This window comes from Saccopteryx leptura, chromosome 2, assembly GCF_036850995.1.
Source record: "Saccopteryx leptura isolate mSacLep1 chromosome 2, mSacLep1_pri_phased_curated, whole genome shotgun sequence".
NCBI lineage: Eukaryota > Metazoa > Chordata > Mammalia > Chiroptera > Emballonuridae > Saccopteryx > Saccopteryx leptura.
The window spans coordinates 38,327,373-38,343,567 of record NC_089504.1 but is presented as its reverse complement, the minus strand read 5'-3'; the positions used below and the strand labels follow the sequence as shown (position 1 = coordinate 38,343,567).

General features: G+C 50.2%; 2 protein-coding genes across 7 annotated transcripts in view; both read right to left on the bottom strand.

The window, feature by feature from the left end:
- Window positions 1-2,071: 2,071 nt before the first annotated feature.
- On the bottom strand, window positions 2,072-5,476 carry STOML2 (stomatin like 2). Its single transcript, XM_066367752.1, has 10 exons — window positions 5,317-5,476; window positions 4,926-5,063; window positions 4,361-4,460; window positions 4,162-4,220; window positions 3,973-4,074; window positions 3,684-3,818; window positions 3,404-3,548; window positions 3,202-3,281; window positions 2,832-2,960; window positions 2,072-2,392 (listed from the first exon to the last, which is right to left on the bottom strand). Exons 1-10 carry the CDS (start codon window positions 5,359-5,361, stop codon window positions 2,255-2,257), a joined length of 1,071 nt encoding a protein of 356 aa, XP_066223849.1. The 5' UTR covers window positions 5,362-5,476; the 3' UTR covers window positions 2,072-2,254.
- A 948-nt stretch (window positions 5,477-6,424) lies between these two features.
- The window catches only part of ATOSB (atos homolog B), a 12,583-nt gene continuing 2,812 nt past the window's right edge, over window positions 6,425-16,195 (bottom strand). For 4 of the 6 annotated variants that reach the window (XM_066367747.1, XM_066367744.1, XM_066367746.1 and 1 more), the window contains exons 2-9: window positions 11,230-11,373; window positions 9,461-10,421; window positions 8,898-8,956; window positions 8,599-8,704; window positions 8,321-8,479; window positions 8,034-8,102; window positions 7,775-7,950; window positions 6,425-7,658 (exon numbers count right to left, since the gene is read on the bottom strand). In XM_066367747.1, coding sequence (XP_066223844.1) covers window positions 7,505-7,658; window positions 7,775-7,950; window positions 8,034-8,102; window positions 8,321-8,479; window positions 8,599-8,704; window positions 8,898-8,956; window positions 9,461-10,345 — 1,608 coding nt within the window. In that variant the 5' untranslated portion in view covers window positions 10,346-10,421; window positions 11,230-11,373 and the 3' untranslated portion in view covers window positions 6,425-7,504. Of the gene's footprint in view, window positions 7,659-7,774; window positions 7,951-8,033; window positions 8,103-8,320; window positions 8,480-8,598; window positions 8,705-8,897; window positions 8,957-9,460; window positions 10,422-11,229; window positions 11,374-13,895; window positions 14,142-14,182; window positions 14,233-16,195 lie in introns of those variants that run through there. The other 2 variants (XM_066367745.1, XM_066367743.1) reach the window with 2 other exon arrangements.

Genomic DNA, 16,195 nt, shown 5'->3' with positions numbered 1-16,195 from the left:
TTTGAACCTTCATATACTGTTGTTGGGACTGTAAAATGGTGCAGCAGTTTTGGAAAACAGTCTGGCATTTCTTCAGAAGGTTAAACGTAGAGTTATCATGTGATCTAGCAGTTCCATTGCTAGGTATATACCTAAGAGAACAGTAGCATTATCCATAATAAACAAAAGGTGGAACATACCCATATGGCCTTTACTGATGAATGGATAAACAAAACATGGTGTATCTATACAATGGAATATTGTTCAGCCATAAAAAGGAACGCCACTATGTGGATGAATCTTAAAAACATTATGCTGAAAGAAGCCAATCACAAAATAGCACATATTATTCCATTTATATGAATACATAAATCTAAAAAGACAGAAAGTGACTTAGTGGTTGCCTAGGGCTAGGGGAGAAGGGAGTGACTGCTAATGGGTACAAGGTTTTTGTGGCAGAGTGGGGGGCAATGATGAAAATGTTTTAAAATTGTGATGGTTGCACAACTCTGAATATACTCCAAATGACTGAATTTATACTTTCAGTGGGTAAATTGTATTGTATGTGAATTACTTCTCAGTCAAGCTGTTAAAAAAAAGCTCCTCCCGGTTTTTTTCATACCAGAGTCAAGTCTAAGTTCTTGTAGTGGCCCTTCATAGCCTTACAGGTCTGTGTACCAGCTGCCCACTTCCCTAACTCATCTGCCACTTCTTTGCTTCCTTAATTCTGTTCTATCCACAACAGCGCCTTTGCTCTTCCAGTTATGACAGACATGCTCTGCCTCAGGGCCTTTGCATTTGCAATCTCTTCTGTCAGCTTTACTCCCAGATGCCAACATTTACTCCTAGATTCCCCTCATCTCCATATCTAACATCAGCGAGGCTTCTTGGAACCCTCTACTTGAATAGTCCCCACCACCACCACCACCACCAATTGCCCATCTTCCTTCCTTTCCTTAGCACAATTATCAGCCCCTGAACTACTGTGCATCTTATTAACGGTTTGTCCCTTCCAAATAGAATGTAAACTCATGGAGAACAGGAAATTTTTCTTCGTTATATCTTTGGTGTCTGGTATATAGTTGGGGTTCAATAGTTAATCAAATGGATAAATGAATAAACTCTAATTCAGAAATATGTTGAATTATTCCTCCACCTCCATCCCAATGGCCCCTTAGCTTAGTTTAGGCCTCATCACCTTCTCAGGGATCACTGAAGCAGCCTTTCTGTCCTTCCAGTCTCCCATTTCTCCTTCAAACCCCGTCCACATTGCAGCAGAACAGCTGTACCTAGATCACTAATGTAGTTACCTTAATCTTAAAATCCTCATGGCAAGAAAAACCTTCACAGATTTCCCCCTCCCTGCTACCTTAAGGACAAACTCTTCAGGACTCTGTGATTTGGCCCCTGCCATATAGTCACACCCCCTTAATACCCCACCATTCATCCATGGCAAATAGCTCTGGATGTTCCAATTTCTCTAGAGCTGTTGGCCTCTATATATTCTAGCCTCAAACCCTAGCTTGGCAAATGCATTTTTTTTCAGCCTGAGCTCAATGACTGAGTGCTGCCCACAAGCTGATATGCTTCTCCTTCCAGTATCCCTCAGCCAGAATTTTCCTCCATCACAGCACTCATTACTTTCTATCTCCGTCAGCTTTCTTGTTTGTCTCCCCTCCCTGACTTAGTATTCTGTGAAAACAGGGACTACTGAGTCTCAGTTGTTTTTGTAACCCAGTCTGAGCTTGGCACATGAGAAACATCATTAAATAAATGTTTTTGAATAAATGAATGAGTGTCAGTCTCCCTGAAGACACTTTAAGCATTCAGCAGTACTACCCTGCCAAGGCACACCTCTTTGTCAAAAGAGTCAAACGCCTGCTCAAATTCACAGCCCAACACTTAGCAGGAAGGTACTGCCCTACCCAGCTGGCAGTTCAGTGGACATGTGGCTTAATCCTTCCATCCCATTCCACAGCTTCTCCTGAAAACAAAAGGATGATTTTATACTACATAAGGTTCATTCTCACAGAGGATTAGCTCCCAAGACCTGAGAGGACTAGAGGGTGGAAATGAACATCCCGGGAAAACAATGATTTTCTCAACTTCATTTCCCAATCAGAGAGGACAGTTTCTGGTTTGCCACTGGCAAGTTTATTACATGATTAAAAGTCAAATAAAAAAATAATAACCAAAATCTCAGCAGGGAGGCTAGAACCAGAGTTTAGGAGTGCTGCTTCTCTGGCCCCAGCCTCTCTGGCCAAGCCCAGCTCCATCAGCTCAGCTTGACTCGATCAAGTTCCTCATTAAGACTTGCATCTGTGCCCTGGACATCTCTGTTGTTCCCACTGGAGACTGAGTCCTGGGCCCCTGGCACTGGGGCTTTGGTGAGGGCCCCATACACACCCATGGCCTGAGGAGAGGAACAGAGGGAGCCATGAGGATATATGGCAGATGTAGTACAGTCCCCCAGTGGCAAAAAGAAGGTGGGGCTGCAGTCAGTCAACTTGTTTTTCCTTTCTCTCTCTCTCAAACAAACGTCAGTCTTATAAGCTTTGGAGTAAAGTTCGAGGAATCTTACAAACTGACAAAGCAGAGCCATTGCCATTCTCAGAATACAGGTTATCTACAAAAAAAAAAAAAAGTCTCAAAAGCTTCCCTATCTCTAGGGAATGTATGTGGGTGTCTTGTCCTTACAGATTCATTCTTTACCAGGAGTGAAGGGAGGTCTAGATCTTAGGCCATTCTGAAAGCCTCTATGGTGCCTCTATGGTGTATAAGTGGTGCTGGTGCTGGTAGGGTCTTAGTCTCTGGCATTGGTGCTTTGTGCTAGATCCTCAGGGCACTCTAACCTGAGCCACCATACTGGTGACATCACCGGGGTTGGAGGGCAACAGGATAGTGTTGGAATCCTTGGCCAGTTTGGAGAACGCGCTGACATACTGCTCAGCCACAGTCAATGAGGCTGCTGCATCTCCATTCTGTGACCAAAAAAGGAATAATATCAGAGATCACAGACTTAAGAGAAGTGGTTGGGGTGGGCTGGGGGATTAGAGAGGAAAAGTTAGGTTCCCAGAAAGAGGATATACAGATCACAATACAGGAGATCATGTAATCTGCCTCAATGGAACCCACAAAGGTAGGAACTTCTCCCAAGGGTAGATAATAGAACCTCTTCCACTGCCAATTTCTGTCCCCCACTCCCACCCAGAGGCCTCTCACGTGTTGTGTCAGAGCTGCAGCCAGGATGCGAATAGCTTCAGCTTTAGCCTTGGCTTTGGCCAGAACTGCACTGGCTTCCCCTGGAAGAAAGGAGACAGAACATGACCCATGAGGTCAGGGTACCACCAAGCTCATGTCCCAGCACCAACCCTCAAAGACTCATGCCCTGCTCCTCCCTCAGGCTCTACTCTCTGCTGCTGACCTGCTGCCTGATTTATTTGTTCAGCCTTTTCTGCCTCAGAGGCCAGGATCTGTGCCTGCTTCTTCCCTTCTGCCACGTTGATAGCTGACTCACGGGTCCCCTCAGACTCTAAAACTGTGGCCCGTTTCCGCCGCTCTGCCTCCACCTGGAAGCCCCCAGCAACCCCAGTCAACAAGAAATCAGAGTAAACTCTTATACAGACCTGCAACTGTACCCATCACAGTAAGAGAGTCCAAGTTCCCATGCAACTAGAGCATTGGAAGTCCTCCCTAGCCCCCACCTGCATCTGCATAGACTCTTTAACACGGGGCGGCACATGGATATCCTTGATCTCATAACGGAGGCAGCGGATGCCCCAGCAGTCGGCAGCCTGGTTGATGGCATCCACAATGCTAGCATTCAGGGACTCTCGCTCCTGGAGGAAGAGAGATGTAAAACAGGTGTTAAGCTCCAACCATCTCATCAAAGGTCTAAACTGAGAAGGTCCTAGGACTGATCTTGACCTCCAGAAAAGACTAGAGTGCCAAGCCTGTGTCTGCAAACCCTAACTCTGGCTCAGAGCCCCTTACCCGGAAGACTTTATCCAGAGAGAGTTTGCCGAGCTCTGATCTCATGGTTGTCTGAGCTAGCTGGGTGACAGCATATTCAGGGTCCTCCACACCATAGCTTGCCTGAAAGGAGCATGGTTAGTATAGGAAAATTGGGTGCAGGACTTCAGTGAGGAGAGCAACTCAGGATCTGAAGCAGAAGACAGATACCTTATAAGGATCCATGATGCGCAGGTAAAGAACTCCATCAATTTGCAGAGTTACATTGTCTGCAATGCAGAAGCAGAAGAGAAAAGGAGGAAGGTCAGATCTCCAGGTCCCAATCAGCTCTTTCTCCTCCTAAGCTCTGGATCTCCAGCAACCACATCCTAATGGCCTCGGAGCACCCAAATCACCCTGTACCTCTCACCGAGAGTCACAGCTGATTGCTCAGGCACGTTGATGACAATTTCCTTGAGACTCTGCACGTATCGGATCCGGTCTAACACAGGGATGAGAATATTCAAGCCCTGGGAAGAAGAGTCATTGGTCTTCAGAAGGATGGGGGCTATAAGGTTGGTATCCAAGCTAGGCCTGGAGTGGGTAGAAAATCAACATATGAAACATGCCCAGAAAAGCAGAAGGCTGGGGCTATCAATGGTAAAGAAACCCAAGAAAATAGGAATGTGAGGCTGGGCCTCTGAATGGAGGGAAGAATCAGGGGAATGGGAGTCAACATAGTGTCTTCCTCCATGAAGACAGGTGGACCTGAGAGTGGGTAGGGAAGAATGGGGCATGTGGGATGCTAGGGCAACAGGAAAAGGTGAGGACATGGGTATGAGAACATGGCCTGGGCCCTGAGGGTCTGGCCTAGGCAATTGCAAGCCAAAGGTGAGGGCAGGCCCCAGAGAGATACCCCCATACTCCCTTCCAACCCCATGTCGTGAAGAAATTGGGGCTCAGGCTGGCCTCGGGTGAGCAGAAGAGGTTCTCACAGGCTCCAGGATCCGGTGAAATCGGCCCATGCGCTCCACCACCCAGGCCTCCTGCTGCGGCACAAAGAGTACCACCGTGTTTCGGGGCAATCCTGAGGAGGCGCGGCGCGGAGCCTGGCCAGAAGCCTGCACGGAGCTCTGAAGGGAAAACGAGGGTTAGCGGAGATCCCAGCCGGCGGGGCACCCCGCCCCTCTAAGGTGCCTCTGGGACAGGATCATGTCCCAGAGGCACCTTCCTATACCTCCCCCTAAGGTCCACGGAGAGGTGCTCACGTGGGTAGCATGGTCTCTGACCCTAGTTCTCTACCAAAACTTAGAATCCTTCTCCTTCCAAGCCGAGGACCAAACTGATGTCTGGCCCGACCCTTGGAAAAGTCTGCCTTGCTCTTACCCTCAGCAAAAGGGCCCCAGTGCCCCGCGCCGCGCGCGCCAGCATTTCCCACAGCCGCAGTGACCTCCGGAACCAACGAGACGCGGAGCAGAGCGGTCGCTCTAGCGGTCTGGACCTGAACTTGTTTTTCCTCCTGTATTTCCACTCCCCCGGATGTACGATGCTTCCGGCTGTCTCTTCTCTCGCTCCACTCATTTCACACTCAGCCAATCAGCGTTACTTGTCAGAAGCGAGCATCAAATTGTTCCCTGAGAAACGCAGACCTTCTAGAGAGGGCCCAACGGTGGAGTTTGTTTCGGAGCTCGCTGATCAAGCTCAAGATCCTGGACATGGTGACAAAATGGAGGCTCTTTTCCGTGTGCAGATCGCCTAGAAATACCCCCCACTGAGTTCTTCCCCCCCCCACACACGAGAGACTCAGTTTACTGAGCCTATAACCGCACCCATCTATCACCATAGCGACCAGGGGATTGGAGCTGATTCAGAGCCATGGTTGCCATAGTGACACTCTCTGGCAGTCCTGCTGTTATACCCAATCCTCCTACTGGGGACTGACCCCATTCCCGTTGCCATGGTGACTGAGCCTAACTAATATTGTCCTGTGATGGGACTGAGATTGCCCCCTCCCCATTTTCCCAAGACAGCATAGGTTTCTCTATCTCTTCCCAGTCAGGGCCTATCAGGTCTGGTACCCTTGCAGAGTCCGACACAGTCCCAAAGGTCAGCTTTGTCTGGAGGGTGTCACCCTTCACACATCCCTGATGCTCTGGCAAATCCTTTAATAAAAGACTTATATATTCACCCTCATTTTCCATATTAGGGCATTGAAGCTCAATGGGACTAAACTCATTAACAACAGAACTAGTATAAGAATTCATGTCCACAGGGTATTCAGCTTTTATGGTTGAACCTTCCCCATCACCAACCCCATTATCTGAAAAGAGGAAAACCCAGACCCTGAGACTCAGCAGGACTTCGCCTAAGACCTCATGGCCTCAGGCCCCCTTTTTGAAAGAAATGGCAGAGTCCCAGCTCCAATTAGGCCCTCCATCTCTATTCCCAGGCTCTCCCCAACAGAAAAAGTAGGGCTTAGCTCGTTTCCAAACAAGAATTTATTTTCTTTCTTTTCATTTTCATTTTTTTTTTCTAAAAAAAAAAGTACCAGGTACAATTTTTTTTTTCCTGTGATTTTTTCTTTTTTCAAGTTTCAGCAAATGCTTGTTCCCCTCAGCCCAGCCCCAGGAGTCACGTCTAAGGCTGGGTCAGAGTCTAGAGTGGAACATGGGGAAGTTGGGAACCACATGATATAGTTTGAGGGGTGCCCCTCACCCCAACTGAGGTAGGTGGGTCAGAATCTGGCCAGGTGAGAGGAAGCACCCCAGTCCTTGGCCCTGACGCTGCACCCTGAACACCTTTCTCAGTCAGGACCCCAAAGCAAGGAGACACAAGCAGAAGGGGGAAACTGGAGTCTGGAGCCCTAGATGAGGGGTGGTTAACCCCCATGTATGTGCACATGCATGCACGCTCTCTTTCTCACACACATACCACACACACAAGCTTGTATACATACACTCACATATATATAAGTTGGCTTTCAGAGAGGCGTCAGAGAGTAGGGGAAGTGAAAAAAATAGGGAAGGACAAGAGAAGTTGAGTGTTTGGCTAGTGACTCAGTCCTTCTGGGATAACCTCTCTGCCTCAGTTCTCCCTCAGTTTCTTCATCAACATCTTGAACTCCTGAATTTGGAGCAATATCTAAAGTGGGAAAGGAGGAAGAGCAATGCCAATTATCAGGTTTGGGAGGTTACCAAGGCATCCAATCTGAATAAATTATAAATTAAAAATAAATAAAATAATAAGTGGCCCCTGCCCAGGACAGGGAGGCAACGCTGGCATGACTTGCCTGGGAACTTGGGGCAACATCAGGATAACTCCAGTTCCTCCCCACTACCTAAGCTGGCCTGGGAATTTTAAGGAAGGGGGCAGGCACGTGGAGAACCCAGAGTAGGGCAGATTATGGTAAGGATCAGAAGCTTTAAATACCCAAATAATCAATTTGGGCATAAGCATGGCGAGGGTTTTAATTCAAGCCTGAAAGGTCTCTCGCCAACTCTCCATGTGTTTGCTTTGTCCAGAATGAAGCAGGATGGGCTGGTCTTTGGCCCACATGGGTTCAGGGCACTGGCAATTAGGGCAAAGGTGAATAACGTGGATTGTGAGGGGCCTCAGTCACAGCCTGCAGTTTGTAGGGGAGCCCTGTGTCCAGTTCCAGGCTCCGGCGGGAAAAAAGCAGGCGGATGTCTCCATGCAGGCTTAAGCGGCCTGAGCGGGAACTCCGGAACCTGAGGAGGAGAGGATGATCAAAATAAAGATCCAGACAGTAGAGAAGCAAGGAGAGATCCTGGGTTGGCGAAAGGATACCTGGGCTTCCCCAGCTGTCTCTGGGCCCTGTCCTCACCTGAGGTGCAGCAAGTAGCAGAGGAGGCGGCGGGTGGGGCTAGCATTTCCCTCCTCACCCACAGGCACCAAAAAGAGACGATGGCGCAAGAAAGTCATGTGGGCAGCAGGTATGTCCGAGAAGTCAAAGGTCACAAGGAACATTTTCACCACAGTCTGGTTGGGGTTAAATAAGGTCTGGGGGCAGGACAGGAAAGGTTGGTAAGGCGTAGGGGCTGTTTTCCTCTCCCGTCTCCCACTCTCCCTCAGGGAAAACTCACCACTTGGATGGTGCCCACCTTGGGCACGCTGTAACCCTTCCTCCCCAGGGGGTTCAGGTCCACGACGCCCTGGGAAGGCCATGAAGCCATCAGCCAAGGAGGGCACTGGAAGAGCCCTGAATACTCATCTATCTCTACTCTGTGACCTGGGCCCTGGCCCCCACTAGAGTTCTCTCCCCCCTCCCCCGCTCTGATTCTCTTCTAGGTGAGGAACACCTAAAGAATATCTCCTGCCCCCAATCCTCATCCTTTCCAGGAGCTGATTTAGGGTTGACATTAGATCATACCAGAAAGGGGGCCGGGGCATTTTGCTCAGAAACATCAAAGAAGGTGACAGTGACAGGCAGCGTGACATGCTGGGGACAGTAGGATCCACTAGCTCCAATCTCTGCGGTGAAGCCCTCAATGTGGCCAGATGCTGCAAAGCGTCCTCGAAGCAATGATTCCTAGGGTGGGAAAACACACTATGAAAGAGATACCAGCTCTTTTCCTTATCCATCCAAGCCACAATCTACTATCCCACTTCCCCCAAGAATTCCCAGTCATGGAATCCAAGGGTAACTACCTCAAAGTTGCCCAACAGGGTACGGCTGATGGCAGGGGTAGGAACAGGGGAGGCACTGGGGAGGCTCAGCAGGCCTGGGCCCTTCCGGAGGCTTCGAAAGGAGCTCCTGGTGGGGCAGGGGACATACAGTGGGTTGGCTTGAGGTTTTCTGAAATGCCTACTCATGTCTGTAGACTCCACCCTTTTCCATTACCCAGGGCTCCTGCCCTGGGGTCCCCTACCCTGGGGTGAGAAAGAGGATTACAGACTTCTCTCCCCATTTTCCAGGGACAGGGCAGAGGAAGAAGCTAGTCACTTACAGCTTCAGGCGACGGGCACCTTTCAGCCTCCGCCCCATAGGACTGCAATCTGTTGGGTCCTATGTAGAGAAAAGATTGGGGGGAAAATTGGGTAAAGGCCAGGAATTTTGGGGGATGCAGGGGTTCATTACAAGCTCTTGTAGGACCATCCTCCCAAGCCTTCACCTTTTCCCATAAAGGAAGGGTTGGGCACAAAATGGGAGGGGTATTACAAAATACAAACTTCCAGTTATAAAATAAATTACAGAATATAAGGTACAGCATTGGCAATAGAGTCAATAATATAATATAACTTTATACAGTGACAGATGATTACTAGACTTATTATGGTGATTACTTTCTAAGATATATAAACATTGAATCACTATGTTGTATACCTAAAGCTAATATAATATTCCATGTCAATTATAATTTTATTTATTTATTTTTATTTAATTTATTGTGTTTACATAGATCCTAGTGTTGCCCTGATTGCATCCCCCTGTCAATTATAATTTTATTTATTTTTATTTTTTTCAATTATAATTTTAAAAAACAGCAGACCACCTCTTCTCCTGGCTTACCAGTACAGGCTCCTTAGGCCCAGGCAGCAGGTGGCGCCAGAAGGGTGTGGCTTTGGCATCAGAACTGTTGGCAGCAGGAAGGTGACCCAGGGTTCCCCGGCGCCTCTGAGGGGCTGGCCCCTCATCTTCAGAGCTGACATCCAGGGCTTCTCCAGCAGGAAGCAGCCTTCGCTTGGTGTGGCAGGGGCCTGGAGGTCCAGGGCCAGGGGGAGTGTGCTCGGGACTGTGCCCATTGGCAGTGCCAGGGGACTCCCTAGGCCAGGGGCTGCCCCCATTACCCACCCCAGCCACTGGGCTCTTACCCCCTATTTGTGCAAGACTGTGCAAATCAGTGTCAAGTGTGTACAGCTGGCCTGGAGGGGCTTGCTCCCCCAGGGACCCCTGTCCCCCTGGATCTTGGGAAGCCCAGTCTCTGGTGTGCAAAGTATTGCAGGAAGCATTTGATGAGAGCCAGGGGGAACTCTGGGCCCCTGAAGTCCAAGGTGAGGTGGAGCTACCTCCCTGTTCTACAACACACAGGCCATGATGGCAGAAATGCTGGCTGGCCACACCCAGCCCCAGCCCCAGCCCCTCTGGGCCTAACAGTCCCACAGTAGATGGTTCTTCAGGGGGTTGTCCCTCTCTGGCCCCCAGGCCAGGGCCTCTTTTCAGCTCCCGGGGACCCTCAGTAAGTGGGGATGGCCGTTTCAGGGCCCTATGAGGCTCGGAGGCACCAGCTGGAGAGGAAAAGATGGATACCTGGTAGACCCCGGGGGATGTCGCCCCTCCTGCTGGGCTGTAGCCCATGAGCAGGCCACCCTGGAGGGCCCCCTGCCTGACTGCAGGCTGCGAAGGGCCAGCCTCTGGCTCTGAGGATGGAGATGGTTCCGCCTGCACGTGGCGCATGAAGTCCCCCCTTGGATCAGGGGGGGCCCCCCTCACAGCCTTTATGCTGGGCCTGGGCTGGGGGGCCTGGGGACATCTGTGCAAAAGAAGAGAAGAAGAGGTGGTCAGAGGAATCAATTTGTTTTTTCCCTCTCTGCTGAGTTTCAGATCCTTCCCTGGCCTGAAGAGGTAATCTTGCAGGGTTCATGGGAATATAGTGTCTTTATGCCCAGATGTATTAACAGAATATACAGGGTCCTCCCTCCCTTCCTTTTTTAAAAGAGAAAGTTTATTTAGAAAGTTACAGAGGCATGGGCCCTGGCCAGCTGGCTCAGCGGTAGAGCATCAGCCTGGCATGCAGGAGTCCCGGGTTCGATTCCCAGCCAGGGCACACAGGAGAAGCACCTATCTGCTTCTCCACCCCTCCCCCTTCCTTCCTCTCTGTCTCTCTCTTCCCCTCCCGCAGCCGAGGCTCCGTTGGAGCAAAGATGGCCCGGGCGCTGAGGATGGCTCTGTGGCCTCTGCCTACGCGCTAGAATGGCTCTGGATGCAATAGAACGAGGCCCCAGAGGGGCAGAGCATCGCCCCCTGGTGGGCGTGCCAGGTGGATCCCGGTTGGGTGCATGTGGGAGTCTGTCTGACTGCCTCCCTGTTTCCAGCTTCAGAAAAATGAAAAAAAAAAAAAATCTCTAAATGTTTTTAAAAAAATCTCTAAAAAAAAAAAAAGAAAGTTACAGAGGCAAAAGAAGAGCCCTTGGAGCTTAGGAGAGAGAAAGGTAAAAGTAATGCAGTCTGGGTGGAAGAAAATTGGGATGGAAAAGGCACAGGCATGTTCCCAAGAGGGAGAACACACTAGCTCAGATTTCTTACTGGGCTTGCTTGCCCTCCCTCTCCCTGGCACTCACCCCGATGAAGAGGCCTTAAGCCTAGCTGAGTGTTCCCTCTTCCTGACTGATGCCTTGTTCTCCTAGCTTGCAGTCTGGTCCATGCCTGCTGCACTGGCAAGGTGACTGCCACCATTCCGTGCAGCTCCTGGGCTCAGCTGGACCCTGAAGAGAGAAAAACATACATAAGCCAGGATGCCTACAGTCAGTGGTAAGATTCTTCTCCAATTATGGGTTAATAGAGTATACCCCAGGACATCCTCCCCTTTATGAGGAGCTCTTCAAAAACAGAGGGGGCAGTCTTGGGATTCAGGCCCCCCGAGGGTAAGCTGGGCTACCTAAGGAATCACAGAGAGGTAGGTCTTGGCTTAATATAATAAGGATCTGATAAGTTGAGGCGGGATGACCACTTGTCAAGGCTAACACCTTGGGGACTCATGCCCTGTATGGGGGTGGGGTGGGAGGAGGGATAAGATACCCCAAGATCCAAGATACTATGCCAGCTGAGAGGTGGCTAGGACAAGAATTTAACCCTCCTAGTCAGGTTGCACAACTTCTTCCCACATGTCTATCTCCAATGAGACAAGTGCCACCCCAGAGCCCTAAGAGCAGAGATCTTACAGAAACTCTCCCCCCATCAGCACTCCTCCAAGGTACAAACCTCAGGTCAGCTCAAAGTGGGCCCTTCAGACTTAAAACTACCAGTGGACCCCAACAGTCTGTCCCTTTAACAGGAGGCAACAAATCACACCATAAACAAGTATGGGGGGGGAGGGGTGATACTGCCAGAGGCACTACTCCTCCCCCTGGGCCCTGCAAACTAGAGATAAGACCGTGGCAGTCAGACAGCTGGAAACAACTACCTTTCTACTCCTCTCCAACACATCCAACACATATGCAATACCCAAAAACCCAAACCACTGCTTTTCCGCCAGAACACAAGATGGTTTTCATCAATTAGTCCACCCTAAGGAAGCCATACTGGGTGAGGGAAATGTCAAAATGAAGATCATTTTCCTTTATAGAAGGAAATACTTCTTTTGTGGGCACTAGCCTTTGCTGTCTGATATCCAAAATGCCCTTTCCACTTCAAAAAATGCCTCCTGTTTGTCTACTCAAGACCTACCTTTCCTCTTCGGCTTGGCCAAATGTCATCCCCTCCAGAAAGCCTACTCTGCCACACCAGATCACGGATCTCTATCTCTCCTCTGAGACCTCACCTATGGCAGGGTCACTATGTCCTATAATCCAGTGACAGTTCTGCTTACTCTGTGGGTAAGACACCTTCTAGAGTCCGTAGGGTTCTTGAGGATAGGTCTATGCTGCTCTACTCTGTCCAACTCCAAGCACAGGGCTAAGCACATAGCAGGGCTCAAAAAAATGGTATGCAAGCCCCAGAGATCTGGGCAGCAGTCCTGACAACGCACAGAAAAACTTCCAGGATGAGAGCAGAGCTTAACTGTACAGGGAGAAGGAGAATCAGCAAGAACAGAGGTGAGGGTGGTGGACTGAGAGAAAGAGGAGATTTGTACCCAGGGACTGATAAGCTCTCTTACACTAAGTTCCCATCATTCTACCCCACACTATCCTAGATCATCAAGTTCTCATTAGAACTGGGATCTCTTAGAAAATTCTAGTTCCCTGTGGTGAGTGGGATGGCAAGAAAGGGCAGAATGCCAATGGCTGTGTTGTCAGATGGTATAACCTGTACTCTCTCTACCCAAGCCATACAGAATCAGGGAGGGCCTTTTCCTTAGTACTTCTACCTCCAGATCATCCCAGTCAGCTTCTTCAGCCCTTGCCCTCAGGAAGCTAGGTGATGACATGATGCCCTACTTGACCCCAGCATGCCTGGCACCTACTTATTACCCCAGAGCCTTCTCAGTTCCTGTCTTTTCAATGAGAAACTCTGAGACTCACTTCACTGCCACTCAGCCAGTCTGGCTCTACCATGGCTTCAAGCTGACTCATGGGGCAGGACTGCAGGGGTAGGGTAGGCCAAACCTCCTTTCTGTGTAGGGGGTGGGCAGCAGCTGGCGTCAAACAGTTGTGTCGGGCTTTGGCTGGCAAAGACTACAGCTCCCAACATGCCATGGGAGCAAGGCCAGCAAAAACAACAAGTCCCAGAATACCATGGGGTCTGTACCCTTAAGACACCTGCTAGGCCTGGGAGGTGGGGGTAGGTGGGAGTTGGTATAGGCACAAGCTCCCAGGCTCACTCTCCCCTTCCCTTCAGTATTAAAAATATCCATTTCTACTCTGAACAAAAGGGAGAGGAAGGAGAATTCCTCTCCATGTGTTTACCACCCTCCTCCTGTTCAGAAAACTGCTGTCAGCTGCTCTACATTTAGTCCTTAGACACATGCACACAAACTAGGGGGCTTTTTTTCTATACACCATCACTGTGGGTAGGAAGGTCAACCACTGCTCTCTCACCACCCTTTTGGCCACTGGCCTAGAACCCTTAACCTTTAGTGGAGAGGGAGCAGATCTCAGCACCTCCTCCAAACTGAACCTGGCAAACTCACCCCTGTTCCTGGACTCCTTATTCTGTAAGATCCTCCCACCCCCAACCCCTGCTTAGCCTCCCAGGTCCTTTCTTACCCCTTTCTCCCCACAGCCTGGGACAGGCCCCATTCCCTGCTGGAGCTTCATAGATTTGCTCTTTCCCCCTAGTACACACTCACCCCGCTCCCAAATTGGCTCCGCCACGGCGGTCGCTGCTCCGGGCCCCTTCGTCCCGTCCCTCCCCTCGAATCCCCAGTAATCCCCGACACGGGCCCCCAACCCAGACAAAGGGTGGCTCAGGCTGAGCCTTGCTCTGCTAGGCTCTTTTCTGTTCAGCTTCGTGTACAACACTAGCGGGCCCTGGCGCCCGCAGCCCCCCAGCCGCTGCTGCGCCCCTCCCCGCGACTGTCCCTCCCCGTGGCCGCCCGGGCTCCGCACTGCCTACTCTGCTGCCCCTCTGACTCACAGGCCATTTCCTACCAGCTGATGGGGCTCCCCGCCCCGCCCAGCGTCCCAACACCCCCACCGCGGCTGCAGCGGCCGCCACGCCCCCCTCAAACCACGCCTTCCATGGCAGCGACCATGCACATTGGCCCATAGGAGGCCAGCCTCCCACGACCTCAAGTGTGAAGCACGCCCCCTTCAAGAGGTGCACGCCTATTGGTCCACAAAGGGGCAGGCCTACCAGGGTCGCCCCGCCCACCTCCTTAACCCCTCATCTGCTGGAGTCCAAACCATCTCTCTGCCCAGCCATTTAACCCTTTCAAAGGCATAGACCTTCCCTCCCACCCTTGCCCTTCCTCTTCACAGACTAGTTAATAAGATGCCCCAGGGCTTTCCTAGACACAACTGGACAACCTCCAAAATCCGTCTGCTTTTCCCACACCAGACCCCAATATCTTCACTCCCATTTATCTTTCCCCACGTTGCAAACCAGAACTCCAGAGACCAGAAAACTGTTGGAGCCTGGAAGTTTCCTTCATGCCAGAGCAGATGAAAAAGTCCTGAAGTGAGGTACTATCCTAACATTGAGAAATGGTATTCTTTCTTCTCTTACTCTATATTGATGTTCTTCTGCCTTCATTAGAGGGACCTCAAGAACTCCTGAGAAAGGGTTACATTTTACCTTTTTTTTTTTTTTTTTACAGAGACAGAGAGAGTCAGAGAGAGGGATAGACAGGGACAGACAGACAGGGACGGAGAGAGATGAGAAGCATCTATCATCAGCTTTTTGTTACGACACCTTAGTTGTCCATTGATTGCTCTCCCATATGTGCCCTGACCGCGGGCCTTCAGCAGACCGAGTAACCCCTTCCTCAAGCCAGTGACCTTGGGTCCAAGCTGGTGAGCTTTTCTTGCTCAAGCCAGATGAGTCCGCGCTCAAGCTGGCGACCTCGGGGTCTCGAACCTGGGTCCTCCGCATCCCAGTCCAATGCTCTATCCACTGCACCACTGCCTGGTCAGGCAGAAAGGATTACATTTTAATTCAGAGATCTAAACATCATTCTTTGTGTCTCTAAACTCCCATTCTGAGATTAGTCTTCTTCATCCCTTCTGCTAGTACTCTTTCTATTCAGAGGCTCCTGCTCAAGGAGGCAGGACATCCATGGGAAGTGGGATAGGAAGGCTTCTGTCCAGAGTGGGCAGAGTGGGGGAAATATACCCAACTCTTGTGATGGAGCTCACCCCTATGACTCACAGCTCCTTTGAAACTCCCCACCCTGCCCCTGAGTCACTGGGCCCCAGGCCTAGCCCAGACCCAGCTGAATTAAGTGGCAACAGAAACAGCATTCCTAATTCTTGTCCTTCTATTCTTTAAATGACCAGGATGGAAACCTCTCTAAAGATTAGACATTATAAGAAACTTTTCAGAGGGGCTGTGCTAGGAGAAAGCTAAAAAAATAGATAGCACTGTCTACCTTCCAGTCTGCACTTGTCAGCAAATCAAACAGTTGGAAATTCAGGAGGCTTTTTCTCCAAGTCTTCCACAGAAGCAGGAGGCAAAACCCAAACTAAGGCCCTGGAGAATTAACATCGGTCAGAGAAGCTCCCTGGTTGTACCTCCAGAAGTGGGGGAGTCTGTTCTATAGTTCAGAGGCCACAAAAGGCCCAAGGTCCTTGTTTCTACCATGCCTGTGCTGTGGGCTCCAAGGGCCCTGAAGTTGTCACTGGATAGTAAAAAGATGTTCCCTCTCCCTACTTCCTCCTGGTGCCCTAGACTTATGAAGGACAAGCAAGTAACTGACAAAGAACCCAGTTGCCATGGAATGACTTCCTTGCTGGTTCCCTATTAGTAAGAAACAAGAGTAAATAAATTTTCAGCACCCTGGACAAAATTGCAGAGTACCAATGTAAGACTCTTCTTGCCTTAGTAAAAGCTTGCTAGTAGACACAAAGTGCTGTAGTAAAAAATTAATCCCTTGGTGACCCTTCCTTGTTCTCTCTTAGTACCACTACCATAGGCCTAGGCCTGGTAACC